At 38.1% G+C, this 16,044-nt stretch overlaps 2 protein-coding genes across 2 annotated transcripts; both read left to right on the plus strand.

Annotated features, from left to right (window-relative positions):
- Nucleotides 1-234: 234 nt before the first annotated feature.
- LOC138093079 (olfactory receptor 8H1-like) lies at nt 235-984 on the plus strand. The gene has a single exon (XM_068989173.1). It carries the CDS (start codon nt 235-237, stop codon nt 982-984), a length of 750 nt encoding a protein of 249 aa, XP_068845274.1.
- An 11,395-nt stretch (nt 985-12,379) lies between these two features.
- On the plus strand, nt 12,380-13,327 carry LOC138093019 (olfactory receptor 8H1-like). Its single transcript, XM_068989105.1, has one exon. It carries the CDS (start codon nt 12,380-12,382, stop codon nt 13,325-13,327), a length of 948 nt encoding a protein of 315 aa, XP_068845206.1.
- The last annotated feature ends 2,717 nt before the right edge of the window (nt 13,328-16,044 follow it).

Genomic DNA, 16,044 nt, shown 5'->3' on the forward strand with positions numbered 1-16,044 from the left:
ATACAGTAGCTTTTAATATATTACATTCAAATGTCAATTTATGCACATTTCTATATTTAGAAATCAAATAAAGATTTTTCTCTTTATACTTGAGACACCCCTCTATATTATCCTTTTTCAGAAAAAGGTAATATAAATATGCCATGTTGTTCATAGAAACATAAATCTTTTTTTGCAGTGATTCCTGCTAAGAATCAGCTTTGATTTCTCAACAGTTTGGAGCATTTTAAAACTATGGGCAGAAGGAATATCACAGAGGTGTCTGACTTCATCCTCATGGGACTGACAGACTCTGAAGAGATCCGGCTGGTCCTCTTCACCTTATTTCTCCTGATGTACCTGATTACTGTGCTGGGCAATGCAGGAATGATGTTGATAATCTTCCTGGATCTTCAGCTTCACACCCCCATGTATTTTTTCCTCATTCACCTGTCATTTCTTGACCTTAGTTTCTCAACTGCCGTCACCCCTAAAGCTTCAGACAACTTACTGACTTCCAACAGGTGCATTTCCTACCTGAACTGTTTCCTCCAGATGAACTGTTTTGTCTTCGTGGGGGTCACTGAGTGTGTTCTCTCCTCCATGGCCTATGACTGCTATGCAGCCATCTGCAAGCCTCTGCGTTACCCAGGGATCATGTCCACCAGATGCTGCTGCTCTCTGGTCTTCGGATCCTTCTTGACTGGCCTCATGGACACCTTTGTCACTCTGCTTTGCATGAGTAAATTGCATTTCTGTGACTCTACTGTCATCTGTCACTTCTGTGATGCACCCCCAGGTTTAGCCCTGTCCTGCGCTGAGACACATGATATTGAAATCATAATATCCATTTTTGCTGGCTCCACCCTAGCGGTGTCTCTTATCACAGTATCTGTGTCCTATGTGTCCATCCTGTCCACTATCCTGAAAATCACTTCCACTTCAGGGAAGCAGAAAGCCTTCTCTAATTGTGCCTCCCATCTCCTGTCAGTCACCATCTTCTAAGGCACTACGATTTTTACTTATGTAAAACCAAGTCAGTCCTACTCTTTGGGAAAGGATCAAGTGGCTTCTGTTTTTTATAGTATTGTCATCCCCATGCTGAATCCACTTATATACAGTCTTCGAAACAAAGAAGTGAAAATTGCTCTCAGCAGAGTCTTACAGAAGAGAAAGAGCTCCAAACAATTATTAACACTGATCCTGAACTTTTAAGCTCCTGTTTGTCTGTGCGTGTTTTTATTTTTGTCCCTAGTGTATTTCCTTGCTTTTTCTCCAAAAACACATATAACTATTTATTTATTTATTCTATTGATCCATCCTTTGCTTGAATAAATACAATCTCAGGCCTTTCTAAGAATATGACTTTAGAAATCTACACTATTATCGGAAAGCATGAAAGACGTTTAAACCATGGTCTCAATATGTATGTTTTTAAGGGCAACTGATTTTCAAAATGAAAAGTATAGTTGTCAGTTTTTAAAGTGTGCTGTTCAAATCCCCATGCATGATCAAACTTTAAAGAATTTTATAATTGAAAAGAGTCTCATATTGGGAAAAATAATACCAGTTTCAGAAATCAACTCCTTTACTTGGTGGAGAAGCAAGAGAGCAGAGTGATTTATGAATACTTGGTTGAGAACCAAATGTTCAAGGATTTAGACTCCAAACCTTCTACTCAATTACCTGTAGAATGCTTTTAAAAAATCACTGAAGCTTTAAGTTTCATGTTCCTAAACTGCACAGATAAATAACGATTCCAGGTCCAAAGAGTTACTGTAAGGATTAAATCACTTAATTGATGTTAACTCTTTAAGGCTGGATCATTGAAAAAGCAAGAGAGTGCCAGAAAAATATCTATTTCTGCTTTATTGACTATGCTAAAGTCTTTGACTGTGTGGATCACAATAAACTGTGGAAAATTCTGAAAGAGATGGGAATACAAGACGACCTGACCTGCCTCTTGAGAAACCTATATGCAGGTCAGGAAGCAACAGTTAGAACTGGACGTGGAACAACAGACTGGTTCCAAATGGGAAAAGGGGTATGGTCAAGGCTATATATTGCCACCCTGCTTATTTAACTTATATGCAGAGTACATCATGAAAAACACGGCTGGAGGAAGCAAAAGCTGGAATCAAGATTGTTGGGAGAAATATCAATAACCTCAGATATGCAGATGACACCACCCTACGGCAGAAAGTGAAGAAGAACTCAAGAGCTTCTTGATGAAAATGAAAGAGGAGAGTGAAAAAGTTGGCTTAAAGTTCAGCATTCAGGAAACTACGATCATGGCATCCGGTCCCATCCCTTTATGGCAAATAGATGGGGAAACGGTGGAAACAATGGCTGACTATTTTTCTTGGCTCCAAAATCACTGCAGATGGTGATTGCAGCCATGAAATTAAAATACGCTTACTCCTTGAAAGGAAAGTTATGACCAACCTAGACAGCATATTAAAAAGAAGAGACATTACTTTGCCAACAAAGGTCCATCTAGTCAAGGTTATGGTTTTTCAAGTGGTCATGTATGGATGTGAGAGTTGAACTATGAAGAAAGCTGAGCACTGAAGAACTGATGCTTTTGAACTGTGGTGTTGGAGAAGACTCTTGAGAGTCCCTTGGACTGCAAGGAGATCCAATCAGTCCATCGTAAAGGAGATCACCCTGGGTGTTCATTGGAACGACTGATGTTAAAGCTGAAACTCCAATATTTGGCCACCTGATGCCAAGAGTTTACTCATATGAAAAGACCCTGATTCTGGGAAGGATTGGGGGCAGGAGGAGAAGGGGATGACAGAGGATGAGATGGCTGGATGTCATCACTGACTTGATGGACATGAGTCTGGGTAAAGTCTGGGAGTTGTGATGGACAGGGAGGCCTGGTGTGCTGCGGTTCATGGGGTCACAAAGAGTTGGACACGACTGAGTGACTGAAGTGAATAAATATTGGCTGTTATCATCAGAACATTCACATTCCAGTATTTTCAATGCCCAATGCCTTTTTCTTAACAAATATTCATGTATAGTTTTGTGAATTAGCTTTGGTTGATTTAAAGGACAAACACACAAAAAAACTAAAGGAAAACCTAGCATTTCAGTTTAGCATTTAGAATGGAGTGTGTTAATATTGAAGATATTTGAAAAATGTAACGAAACAGAAATGCCTAGTAAGTTATTCAGTGTTTTGTGTGTGTTCTTCTAGATTGGTTGTTTTTTATTTATTTAATTTGAGGCTAATTACTTTGCAATATTTTGGTGGCTTTTGCCATAATGTGACATGAATCAGCCATGGATGTACATGTGTCCCCCATCCAAACCCCCCTCCCACCCCCCTCCCCATCCCATCCTTCAGGGTTCTCCCAGTGCACCGGCTTTGAGTGCCCTGTTACATGCATCTAATTTGGACTGGTGCTCTATTTCATGTAAAGTAATATACATGTTTTAATGCTAGTCTCTCAAATCATCCCACTCTCACCTTCTCCCACAGAGTCTAAAAGTCTTTTCTTTACATCTGTGTCTCTTTTGCTGTCTCGCATATAGCGTTGTTGTTACCATCTTTCTAAATTCCATATATATGCATTAATATACTGTATTGGTGCTTTTCTTTCTGACTTATTTCACTCTGTATATTAGGCTTCAGTTTAGAACTGAGGTAAAGAAAAATTGTAAAAAGTGCATTTTTTTAAAATAGCTGAGTAATATTTCATTGTATATATGTGCCACAGCTTTCTTATCCAGTCATCTGCCAATGGACATCTAGGTTGCTTCCAAGTCCTAGCTATTGTAAACAGATGGATAGTTTTAAATATATATATATTTGTAAACAGATGGATAGTTTTAAATATACATATATATATATATATATTTTTTTTTGCTTGCATTTGTTCAATAATATACTTTTTTACTCCTCTCTCATCTTTTGGAACCATAATGCTTTTTCCTATATTTCTGGGTATTTTTCATGTTTCTAGTCTTTTGACAAGCTATGTTTATACCTTGTTTTCAAGATAAAGATGATGCATTTATGCGGTGGAGTACAGAACTCATAAAAAAATAGCTGGGTTTAATTTTTATTCACTATAATGTGCTTCCCTAAGATCAAAGTGTCGATAATTTCTTAATGTGTGTGTGTGTCTATGTATGTGTGTAAAAACATGAAGTACTTTAGCATAGCATAATTCCTATGCCATTTTGGAGGTATATTTAGAGATTCTCATTTCTCCAGATCAGGCACAAAAACTTCATTATGTCGATAGTATTAAAAATGAAACTAGGTTTTGCTTTTATTTTTCCTTGAAAAGAGACTTGAATATCAACCCAATTTAGCATACTCTTCCCAGCACTGCTACAAAATGACCTCTGGAAAAGAGGAAATCCCCACTGCTGCCTTCATTGCACATGAATCTTGAGAAGTAATGAAACAAATTGAGCAGTCAAAGCATTTATTGAAAGGAACCAAAGATTTAATTTCATAAAGTTCCTTTAGGAGAAAATACATGTATTTAAAATGTTTGTCTCTCTCTTCAACAAGACTGTGCGCTCTTGGAGAAAAATTTATCTAGTCATAGTTTTGCTCTCCCTGACGTGGAACAACTACGTCACATATGCAGTATATAAGGAAATGCTTTCTTTCTTTTTTGGCTTGTGGAAAAACAGTGATGAATTCATTAAGGTTAAGAATTCTATTTTATTCATGTTTATATCTTGCCTGGTATTTAGACAATCCTGTGAATATCAGCACTCAAAAAACATTAATTGAAAATTCTATTTCAAGAATTATTTCAAAAACATTGCTTACTTGTATGTTAAAAATGGCATAGTGATTAATAGATTTCTTTTTCAAATGATTGTTTTCTTTAATGGTTAAGGTAAGGAAATGAGTGTATGTAGATTTATAGTTGATGTGTTTTGTAACCATCGCAGTCAACAGGTTAGGCTTCCTTATATATCTTACACATATCACAAACCAGCCTCCTGCAGAAATACACAGTCTTCAATCTTGGGACTAGCTGAAGACAATTCATGTGAAGGGATATGTGTGTGTGCACAATGTATATATTTGGATTTAAAATTTTAACTTTCTCCTCTGATCTACATTACTGGTATCTGACTCCTGAAAACTTCACTTTACAATGTGATTTTGCATTCTAAACTACTGCAAGTGACAGCTGATGACATACACTATGTATTATTTAGGAACTTATTGAACTATTTCAAATCCTGAAAGATGATGCTGTGAAAGTGCTGCACTCAATATGCCAGCAAGTTTGGAAAACTCAGCAGTGGCCACAGGACTGGAAAAGGCCAGTTTTCATTCTAATCCCAAAGAAAGGCAATGCCAAAGAATGGTCAAACTACCGCACAATTGCACTCATCTCACATGCTAGTAAAGTAATGCTCAAAATTCTCTAAGCCGGGCTTCAGCAATACGTAAACTGTGAACTTCCAGGTGTTCAAGCTAATTCTAGAAAAGGCAAAGGAACCAGAGATCAAATTGCCAAGATCCGCTGGATCACAGAAAAAGGAAGAGAGTTCCAAAAAAAACATCTATTTCTGCTTTATTGACCATGCCAAAGCCTTTGACTGTGTGGATCACAATAAACTGTGGAAAACTCTAAAAGAGATGGGGATACCAGATCACTTGACCTGCCTCTTGAGAAACCTATATGCAGGTCAGGAAGCAACAGTTAGAACTGGACATGGAACAGACTGGTTCCAAATAGGAAAAGGAGTTCGTCAAGGCTGTATATTGTCACCCTGCTTATTTAACTTCTATGCAGAGTACATCATGAGAAACGCTGGGAGGGAAGAAGCATAAGCTGGAATCAAGATTGATGGGAGAAATATCAATAACCTCAGATATGCAGATGACACCACCCTTATGGCAGAAAGTGAAGAGGAACTAAAAAGTCTCTTGATGAAAATGAAAGAGAGTGAAAAAGTTGGCTTAAAGCTCAACATTCAGAAAACAAAGATCATGGCATCTGGTGCCATCACTTCATGGGAAATAGATGGGAAAACAGTGGAAACAGTGTCAGACTTTAGTTTTTTGGGCTCCAAATTCACTGCAGATGGTGATTGCAGCCATGAAATTAAAAGACACTTACTCCTTGGAAGGAAAGTTATGACCAACCTAGATAGCATATTCAAAAGCAGAGACATTACTTTGCCAACAAAGGTCCGTCTAGTCAAGGCTATGGTTTTTCCAGTGGTCATGTATGGATGTGAGAGTTGGATTGTGGAGATAGCTGAGCACCAAAGAATTGATGCTTTTGAACTGTGGTGCTGGAGAAAAGACTCTTGAGAGTCCCTTGGACTGCAAGGAGATCCAACCAATCCATTCTAAAGGAGATCAGTCCTGGGTGTTCTTTGTAAAGACTGTTGCTAAAGCTGAAACTCAAATACTTTGGCCACCTCATGCGAACAGTTGACTCACTGGAAAAGACCCTGATGCTGGGAGGGATTGGGGGCAGGAGGAGAAGGGAATGACAGAGGATTAGATGGCTGGATGGCATCACTGACTCAATGGACATGAGTTTGGGTGAACTCCGGGAGTTGGTGATGGACAGGGAGGCCTGGCGTGCTGCGATTCATGGGGTCGCAAAGAGTCAGACACGACTGAATGACTGAACTGAACTGAACTGAACTGAAGGCTGTCTTAAAAAACTCATCACTCATTCCCTTGCTTAAACCTACATATATTTTTCTTTCTAAGCACAATATCTGATTCAGATGATTGCTTTCATTATATTTGACCATCATCATGGAAAATTATTAAACTGATATTTCCTTTTTTTCTTTATCAAAGCTTTTCATTTATGCACTATAACTATAATGCTTAAATTTTTATAATTGTGTGAAGAATGTCAGCTGTTGAAATTTATTTTTATTTACCTATATTTTCCTCAGTTCCAATTGTCTGTATTATCTGCACTGCACCGTGTATGTGTTCTGTAGATCATTTCAGGCCTTTATATTTATTTAGTATTAATAAAATTATATATCAAATTGCTGTTTTTTATGTTTTAATGTTTCCTAGTTAATCTCTCTCTAAGAGCAGAAACATAGTATACTTTTCCAGTTAATCATAAAATGTAGAAATATATTTTACTTGTCAAGTTATGATTAAATGTCCATATGTATACATATTTTGATATACACCTCAAACTTATCCTTCATGACCTCTCATCATTCCCTCTTTGAACTGCTCTATCTGTACTGTCCCTGAAAACCTCTAATTCATATCTTTCCATAGTGGGTTAAGCAGGTATTACTAGGTCCTAGGGAAAAAACAATAAATTCAACCTGAAAGGGAACAGAATTTTCAATTCCAATAGATGCTTCCTATGCTCAAGGATTATCTAGTTATTTAAAAAATAAAATAAACCAGTAGACACAGAAGATGTTCTGGAAATTGACTAGAAGTTATCCTTTTGTAGGAGGCATTTACATTTAAAGGGGAAAAATCCATGTAGCTCAGATGGTAAAGAATCTGCCTGAAATGCAGGAGACCTGGGTTCAATCCCTGGGTGTGGAAGATTCCTTGGAGAAGGAAATGGCAACCCACCCCAGTATTCTTGCCTGGAGAATTCCCATGAACAGAGGAGCTTGGTGGACTGCAATCCAACCCATGGAGTCGCAAAGAGTTGGGTACAACTGAGTGACTAACACTACTACTCTCCATTTGGGAGGACGTCTCCCTCTCTGTGGTCTTCCCTGCTGGCTCAGTGAGTAAAGAATCTGCCTTCAGTGCGGGAGACCTGGTTTGATCCCTAGGTTGGGAAGATCCCCTGGAGAGGGAATGGCTACCCACTCCAGTATTCTTGCCTGGAGAACTCCAAGGACAGAGGAGCCTGGAGGGCTACAGTCCATGATGTCACAAAGATTCACAGAGAGTCCACCATGGCTGAGTGACTATCCCTTTCACTTTGCCTCCCCTTCTATACCAGGAGGAGAAAGATGACTAAACCTCTATTCAGTGAAGAAAGAACGAAGTTGAGTCTGCATTAACAGCTGCACTCTTGGTTACTGTTCTTTCCCTGACTCCCACCCTCCCACATCTTCTTTCACCTATAGCTGGAGATGGTATTTAAGGTAGTGGCTTGGACCCTTTTTGGAGAATTACTTAGTTTTCTTGGGTGTCTCCCATGTATAAAGGGGATATACATATTACTAAATTTCTCTTTGTTTTTATCCTGGTCATCTGCTTTTCATTACAAGAAGGTGGGTTTCAGCCAAAAATCTGAAAGGACAGAGTGAAAATAATTTTTTGTTCCCCACAAATCTCATAAAGTAGGTGAAAAGTGATACAAACTAGATAACAATTAGTGAATTAGAAAACCAAAAAAGATAATTTAATAGCATTTATCAAAAAAGACAGAGGAGCCTGGCGAGCTATGGTCCGTAGAGTTGCAAAGAGTTTGATATGAATAAAGTGACTAAGCAGCAGCAACAGCAGCATCCAAAGAAAACAAAAGAAACATTCTTTCATTCATTAAGGAAGAAAGAAAAAAAAATTAACCAGTATAGTCCAAGAGAGAAAGGAATGTGTGTGTATGGTATAGTTAAAACTAGCAAATTAAAGGATGAAACTATATCATATTAAATCAAGAGAGATTTTTAAAAAAAATCTCTGAGCAGACTTTGGTTTCTGCCATGATACAATAAAAGGTACAATAATAGCCCCAAATCATAAAAAAACCAAATATTGAACATAATCAAGATAAATTTCAAGGATGGGAAAATATTAAGCAAGTGACTTGTTTCTGGTAATTTTGCAGTCACCAAATTATAGTCACAAATATAGAGTCAAAATTATAGTCACCAAAAGCTACAGGGACGCTCCTGTAGCTCAGATGGTAAAGAATCTGCCTGAAATCCCCAAGACCTGGGTTCAGTCCCCAGGTTGGGAAGATTCCCTGGAGAAGGGAATCAATACCCACTCCGGTATTCTCGCCTGAAGCATTACAAGGACATAGAAAGCTGGTAGGCTATAGTCCATGGGGTTGCAAAGAGTTGGACACAACTAAGTGACTAATGCTAATATTATGGTTGTTGAGATGGTTTTTACATTGAAAATTACTGTTAGCCTCTTATTTTACTTAACTCCCAAAGTTACCTATCATCAAATAAGTTTACTCTGGCTTTCTAATCTCCAAATAAGACTGGATTCCCTGGTGGCTCAGAGGGTAAAGAGTCTGCCTGCAATGCGGGAGCCCTGAGTTTGATCCCTGGGTTGGGAAGATCTGCAGAGAAGCAAATGGCAACCACTCCAAGAATCTTGACTAAAAAAATCACATGGATGGAGGAGTCTGGTGAGCTATAATCCATAGGGTGGCAAAGAGTCAGACTTTCAGTGAAAAATTAATTGGTCACTTGAAGATGAAATGGAAACTTTTATTCAAGTCAAACTGAGGATTATAACCTGAGGACAACTCAGAAATCCACAAGAACTTTTTGCCCATTAGAAGTCCAAGGACATTTACATAAGTTTTTGAGACAGAGACATGTACATTAAATGATGTATATTTGACAGTGGATACAATCTAGATCTAAGCAAGTATTAGGTCATGGTTCATGTGAAAGTGTTAGAGTCTCAGTCGCATCTGACTCTTTATGACCCCATGGACTGCATCCTACTAGGCTCCTCTGTCCATGGGGTTTCCCAGGCAAGAGTACTGGAGTGGGCTGCCATTTCCTTCTCCAGGGAATCTTCCCGACCCAGGGATCAAACCCAGATCTCCCACATTGCAGGCAGATTCTTTACCATCTGAGCCACCAGGGAAGTCATGGGTCATAGTGGTATCATATGAGATTAAGAAGGAATATCTTAAGGAGTTGCTTTGTTGATGCTAGCAGATGTTGCTTTTTATGGCTGAGCAGGTTTCTGTTGATAGTGGAGGTTTGGCCAATGCATAGAGCAGATACACAGTGCATGGTAGAGAGCAGAGAGGAGGTGAAAGGACCGAAGGACACTTTTGTTTATAATTTTTCTTATCATAAAATATGAATTTTACTTCACACCTATTCCAGCAGAACAAACTTTGGGTGAGTATAAATGCCCTTCCAGAATTCATTAAAATTACAATAAATGCACAATTGTTTCCTTTTTTTCCAAAAAATAAATTATCTCCTGAAAATCGGGAGGATGACCAGAGTTTCCTATAAGAGTCACTTTTAAATCTATATGAAAATTGGTTTAATTCTCATGAATTAATGAAAGATTCATAAGAGTATTTTAACCTGATTCTCAGTGTATCCCTTTTTATAGTCTTTCCTTGTTATCTCACCTTGGATAAACAATATTCAATAACATTCTTAACATCTGAAGAAGACTTCACTAGAATAAAGTTGGTTATAGGGTGTCAGCCAATAAATAAAATGTGAAGTTATTGGTTTTATGAGAGACTAGGATAACACTGGTTATAGTGTGTTATGAAATTTAAATTATAAAATAAGGATGGATACCGAATATCCAGTATGATAATAATTATGAAGTTCTACATGTATGCAAACAAGCATTATATTAAAAAATTATCTGGAGAAATTTATCAAAATGTTACAAAATTTATCAAAATGTTACATAATGTTGAAATTTCTCATATCATTCTTTCAATTTTGTTAAATTCTCAAGTTATTTCTAATGAAAATGTCTACTCCCATAATAGTGTCACACAATTAAATATAAAAGACTCATTGTGAAAAATGAGTCTCTCCTTAGGAATGAAGGGATGAAAAAACCATTCCTTCCCTGGCAGTTTCAGGCATAGAGTAATTGCTCTAGAAATAGTTTCTCTATCACCCAGGCAAAAATTTAGAGCATCACACAGGAAGACCAAGCCGTTAGGCCCCTCACTGTGGGTCTTGGAAAGGAAGACATCTAGTTTCTCATGACCTAGCATACCTGCATTTAGCCCTGAAGACATGCCAAGTCCTTTTTGTCCTTGGAGATATTCCAAGAATTATTCATTGGAAATTGGTCCACAGGGATGATCGAATGTTGTAATCATCAATCCCAGTATGTGAGGTGCCCTGGAATTATTAGGATAAGAGGCAAGGCATACTCTGCTCTGCTTCTGATATTCATTTTAGACATACATTCCTGGCAGATGTTACATTTGATCAGGAACTGAACAAACTTTCTAGGTTGACTAATTTTTCCTTCAGAATAAAACAAAATGACTGCACTTAAATTTAAAAAGAATTTATCTCAAAGAAACAAATATTATATGACAGAAAGACAGATAATATTAGAGGAAGGTGTTTTCAGTCAATCTTGCTTCCCAGTAAGTACTGTTCTCAAAAATTGAAGATTTTAGTTGAAATCGAATAAAGCATGAATAGTATCAGAAGAGTATGCATGCAGATATCATTTTAGATATCTTTGCCTTCAGTAGTGCCAGGACTGGTGGACCCAGGAATATATAGTTGTTATAATCTTGGTCTTTTAGCCATTTAGAAATATAATCTTGGAAGAAATTTGATTTTGTTTTTTTATATAAATTTATTTATTTTAATTGATTTTGAATGGCCAGGTTATGATAAGTTTGAGTCTTTTGGAAATTAATACTAAGTATGTTGTCAGTCTATTGAAGTCCAAAGATTGATAGTTTTTTTTCATTAGTATTAAATAATACTGGAGGAAATAGCAGAGCATAGTATATTAAAAATATTCTAGTATGACTGTTTATGATATATATGGCATTTTAATAGGCATGTTTGAAATTAACTATGACAGGAATATAATGGACATGCTCTCTGGAGTCAGTCTATCTTGGTAGAAATACAGAGCCAACATTTAATAGTTCTAACTATGGACAGACACATTACCCAAATTCTGTTCCCTTTTTCTCATATGAAAAATGTGGGTAATAATACTATGGTATAATAAACTCATGGGCATTAAATGCATTAATAATGGGAAGCATTTAGGAGGCTTCCGTGGTGTCTCAGAGGTTAAAGCCTCTGCCTCCAATGTGGGAGACCTGGGTTCAATCCCTGGGTTGGGAAGATCCCCTGGAGCAGGAAAGGGCACCCCACTCCAGTACTCTTGCCTGGAGAATCCCATGGATGGAGGAGCCTGGTGGGCTACAGTCCGTGGGGTCACAAAGAGTCGGACATGACTGAGTAACTTCACTTTCTTTTACTTTCAGGCTTATACAATTTATTCAATATACTACGTTTTGTTGTATTTAAATGTCAATTTGCATCTATTTATATATTTGGGAATCAATTTTTTTTCTTCATACACAGTCCATACCTCATTATCATCAGTTCTTAGAAACACTAAGCAAATATAAATATGTCAGGTCATATATAGCAACACAAAGCCAACACAATATAGTAATTTCTGATGTTTCAACTTTGATTTCTCAACAGTTTGGAGCATTTGAACACTATGGGCAGAAGGAATATCACACAGGTGTCTGACTTCATCCTCATGGGATTGACAGACTCTGAAGAGATCCGGCTGGCCCTCTTCATCCTCTTCCTCCTGATATACGTGATCACTGTGCTGGGGAATGTGGGGATGATCCTGATAATCCGCCTGGACCCCCAGCTTCACAGCCCCATGTACTTTTTCCTCAGTCACTTGTCATTTCTTGACCTCAGTTACTCAAGTGTCATCACCCCTAAAACCTTAGACAACTTACTGACTTCCAAGCAGAATATTTCATACCTGAACTGCTTCACTCAGATGTCTTTCTTTGTCTTCTTGGGCGCCACTGAATGTTTCCTTCTCTCCTCCATGGCCTATGATCGCTATGCAGCCATCTGCAGCCCTCTGCGTTACCAGGTGGTTATGTCCACCAGGCGATGCTGCTCTCTCGTCTTTGGATCCTATTTGATTGGCTTTACAGATTCCTTTGTCAATGTGCTTTGCATGAACAAATTGCATTTCTGCAACTCCAATGTAATCTACCACTTTTTCTGTGACACATCCCCAATTCTATCCCTGTCCTGCACTGACACACACGACATTGAAATCATGATATTCATTGTTGCTGGTTGCACTCTAGTGGTGTCTCTTATCACAATATCCGTGTCCTATGTGTTCATACTGTCCACCATCCTGGAAATTTCTTCCACTTCAGGGAAGCAGAAAGCCTTCTCTACCTGTGCCTCCCATCTCCTGGGAGTAACCATCTTTTACGGCACTATGATTTTCACTTACTTAAAACCAAGTAAGTCCTACTCCTTGGGAAAGGATCAAGTGGCTTCTGTTTTTTATACTATTGTCATCCCCATGCTGAATCCCCTTATATACAGTCTTAGAAACAAGGAAGTGAAGAATGCTGTCAGTAGAGTCATTCAGAAAAGAAAGGTTTCCAAGCAATTAAAATAAGAGTGATGCTGAACTTTTAAGCTATTATTTTTTTCTTCTTCCCTTTATGGCATTACCTTCCTCTTTCTCCAGAAATGAACTGAAGACTTTACTTGTTCTTTATTTTTTCATTTATTCAGTAGAATTATCCTTTGCTTGACCAAATATTTTCTTGGACATTTATTAAAATATGCCTTTAGAAATCTGCATTGTAATTGGAAACACTGACACATGTTAAATCCATGGTGCAAATCTATCTGTTTTTAAGGGTAACTGATTGGCAAAATAAAAATTTTATTTACCACATGTTAAAGTATTTCATGCAGATTCAGAGAATTTTATGACAGAAAAGAGCTTCATTTTGGGAACAATGATAACAATTTTAGAAATTATTTCATTTACATTGTGGAAAAGCAGTATAGCTGAGTGCTTTTGTTATTGAACTAAACACCCCAGACTTTTGATTCTAGATCTGCAACTCTTTCAGCTGTGTCACTCTTAAATAAAACATCCTCTCAATCGAAATCATGATTCCAGGTCCATAGAGTTTTTCTAAAGATTAAATCATGTAACTGATGTAAGTGTTTAAGGTAGTACTATTAAAGGCAGACCATTATCATTAGAAGAAGAAGAAGGCAGAAGGCAATGACAACTCACTCCAATACTCTTGCCTGGAGAATCCCATGGATGGAGGAGCCTGGTAGGCTGAAGTCCATGGGTCGCTAGGAGTCGGACACGACTGAGCGACTTCACTTTCACTTTTCACTTTCATACACTGGGGAAGGAAATGGCAACCCACTCCAGTATTCTTGCCTGGAAAATCCCAGGGACAGGGGAGCCTGGTGGGCTGCCATCTATGGGGTCACATAGAATCGGACATGAACAAAACGACTTAGCAGCAGCAGCATTATCATTAGAACACTCTTATTTGTTCAGTATTTTTAATGCATAGTGTCTTATTCTTACAGAATATTCTCTTTATTGTATAAAATTACTTTTGGTACATTTAGAGGACAAACACACAAACAGCTAAGAGAAAACTCAGCACCTCACAGGTTTGGATTTAAAATGGTATATGTCAATATTGCAGAGAACTTGAAAAATGTTGAAAATTTAAGGAAATAGAAGCTCCCTAAAAATTAATAAATTTGTATGTTTTCTTCCAGATTGATAGTTATGTATATGTATATATATAATGTGCTAGAACAATACTTCTGTCATTTCATATGCACCTTTTTGCAGTTTACTGTGTACATTATCAAGATTAACTTTATTTCTTTGTCAATGAATTCTAAGATGAATGTGTTTTTGATACATGGGGAAGATTGACTTTCATTTTGCACTTCTTTGAACGTGAAGTGTTTGAAAATTCATCAAGTTAAAATATGTCATTTAGAATGCACTGGTTGGATCTCCTTGCAGTCCAAGGGCCTCTCAAGAGTCTTCTCCAACACCACAGTTCAAAGGCATCAATTCTTTGGTGCTCAGCCTTTTTATAGTCAAACTCTCACATCCATACATGACCACTGGAAAAACCATAGCCTTGACTAGACGGACCTTTGGTGGCAAAGTAATATCTATGCTTTTGAATATGCTACCTAGGTTAGTCATAACTTTCCTTCCAAGGAGTAAGCATGTTTTAATTTCATGGTTGAAGTCACCATCTGCAGTGATTTTGGAGCCTCCCCAAATAAAGTCTGACTCGGTTTCCACTGTTTCCCCATCTATTTCCCATGAAGTGATGCGACCAGATGCCATGATCTTCATTTTCTGAATGTTGAGCTAGAAGCCAACTTTTCCACTCTTGAGACTCTTTCTCTTTCATCAAGAGGCTTTTTAGTTCCTCTTCACTTTTCTGCCATAAGGGTGGTGTCATCTGCATATCTGAGGATATTGATATTTCTCCCAGCAATCTTGATTCCAGCTTGTGCCTCATCCAGCTCAGGATTTCTCATTGACTATGCCAAAGCCTTTGACTGTGTGGATCATAGCAAACTGTGGAAAATTCTGAAGGAGACATGAATACCAGACCACCTGACCTGCCCCTTGAGAAACCTGTATGCAGGTCAGGAAGCAACAGTTAGAGATAAGAAGTAAAACTACAAATTTACAATGAATTCAGTCTTTGTGTTAGCTCATTAATTTTAGTCTGGTAGAGCACTAAAAATTTCCTTTATTTAAAAGTTTTTCTTGTACATAATATTGAATTTCAATTTTAATCTACTCTGCTATTTAAAGGTTAAGATCATATTTTTCATTTCAATTCAGTCGCTCAGTCGTGTCCAACTCTTTGCGACCCCATGAATCACAGCATGCCAGGCCTCCCTGTCCATCAACAACTCCCGGAGTTCACTCAGACTCAGGTCCATCGAATCAGTGATGCCACCCAGCCATCACATCCTCTGTCGTCTCCTTCTCCTCCTGCCCGCAACCCTCCCAGCATCAGAGTTGTTTCCCATGAGTCAACTCTTCTCATGAGGTGGCCAAAGTACTGGAGTTTCATTTATCATCATTCCTTCCAAAGAAATCCCAGGACTGATCTCCTTCAGAATGGACTGGTTGGATCTCCTTGCAGTCCAAGGGACTCTCAAGAGTCTTCTCCAACACCACAGTCCAAAAGCATCAATTCTTCGGCACTCAGCTTTCTCCACAGTTCATCTCTCGCATCCATACATGACCACTGGAAAAACCATAGCCTTGACTAGGCGGGCCTTTGTTAGCAAAGTAATGTCTCTGCT

This window comes from Capricornis sumatraensis, chromosome 16 (assembly GCF_032405125.1).
Source record: "Capricornis sumatraensis isolate serow.1 chromosome 16, serow.2, whole genome shotgun sequence".
NCBI classification, from domain to species: Eukaryota; Metazoa; Chordata; class Mammalia; order Artiodactyla; family Bovidae; genus Capricornis; species Capricornis sumatraensis.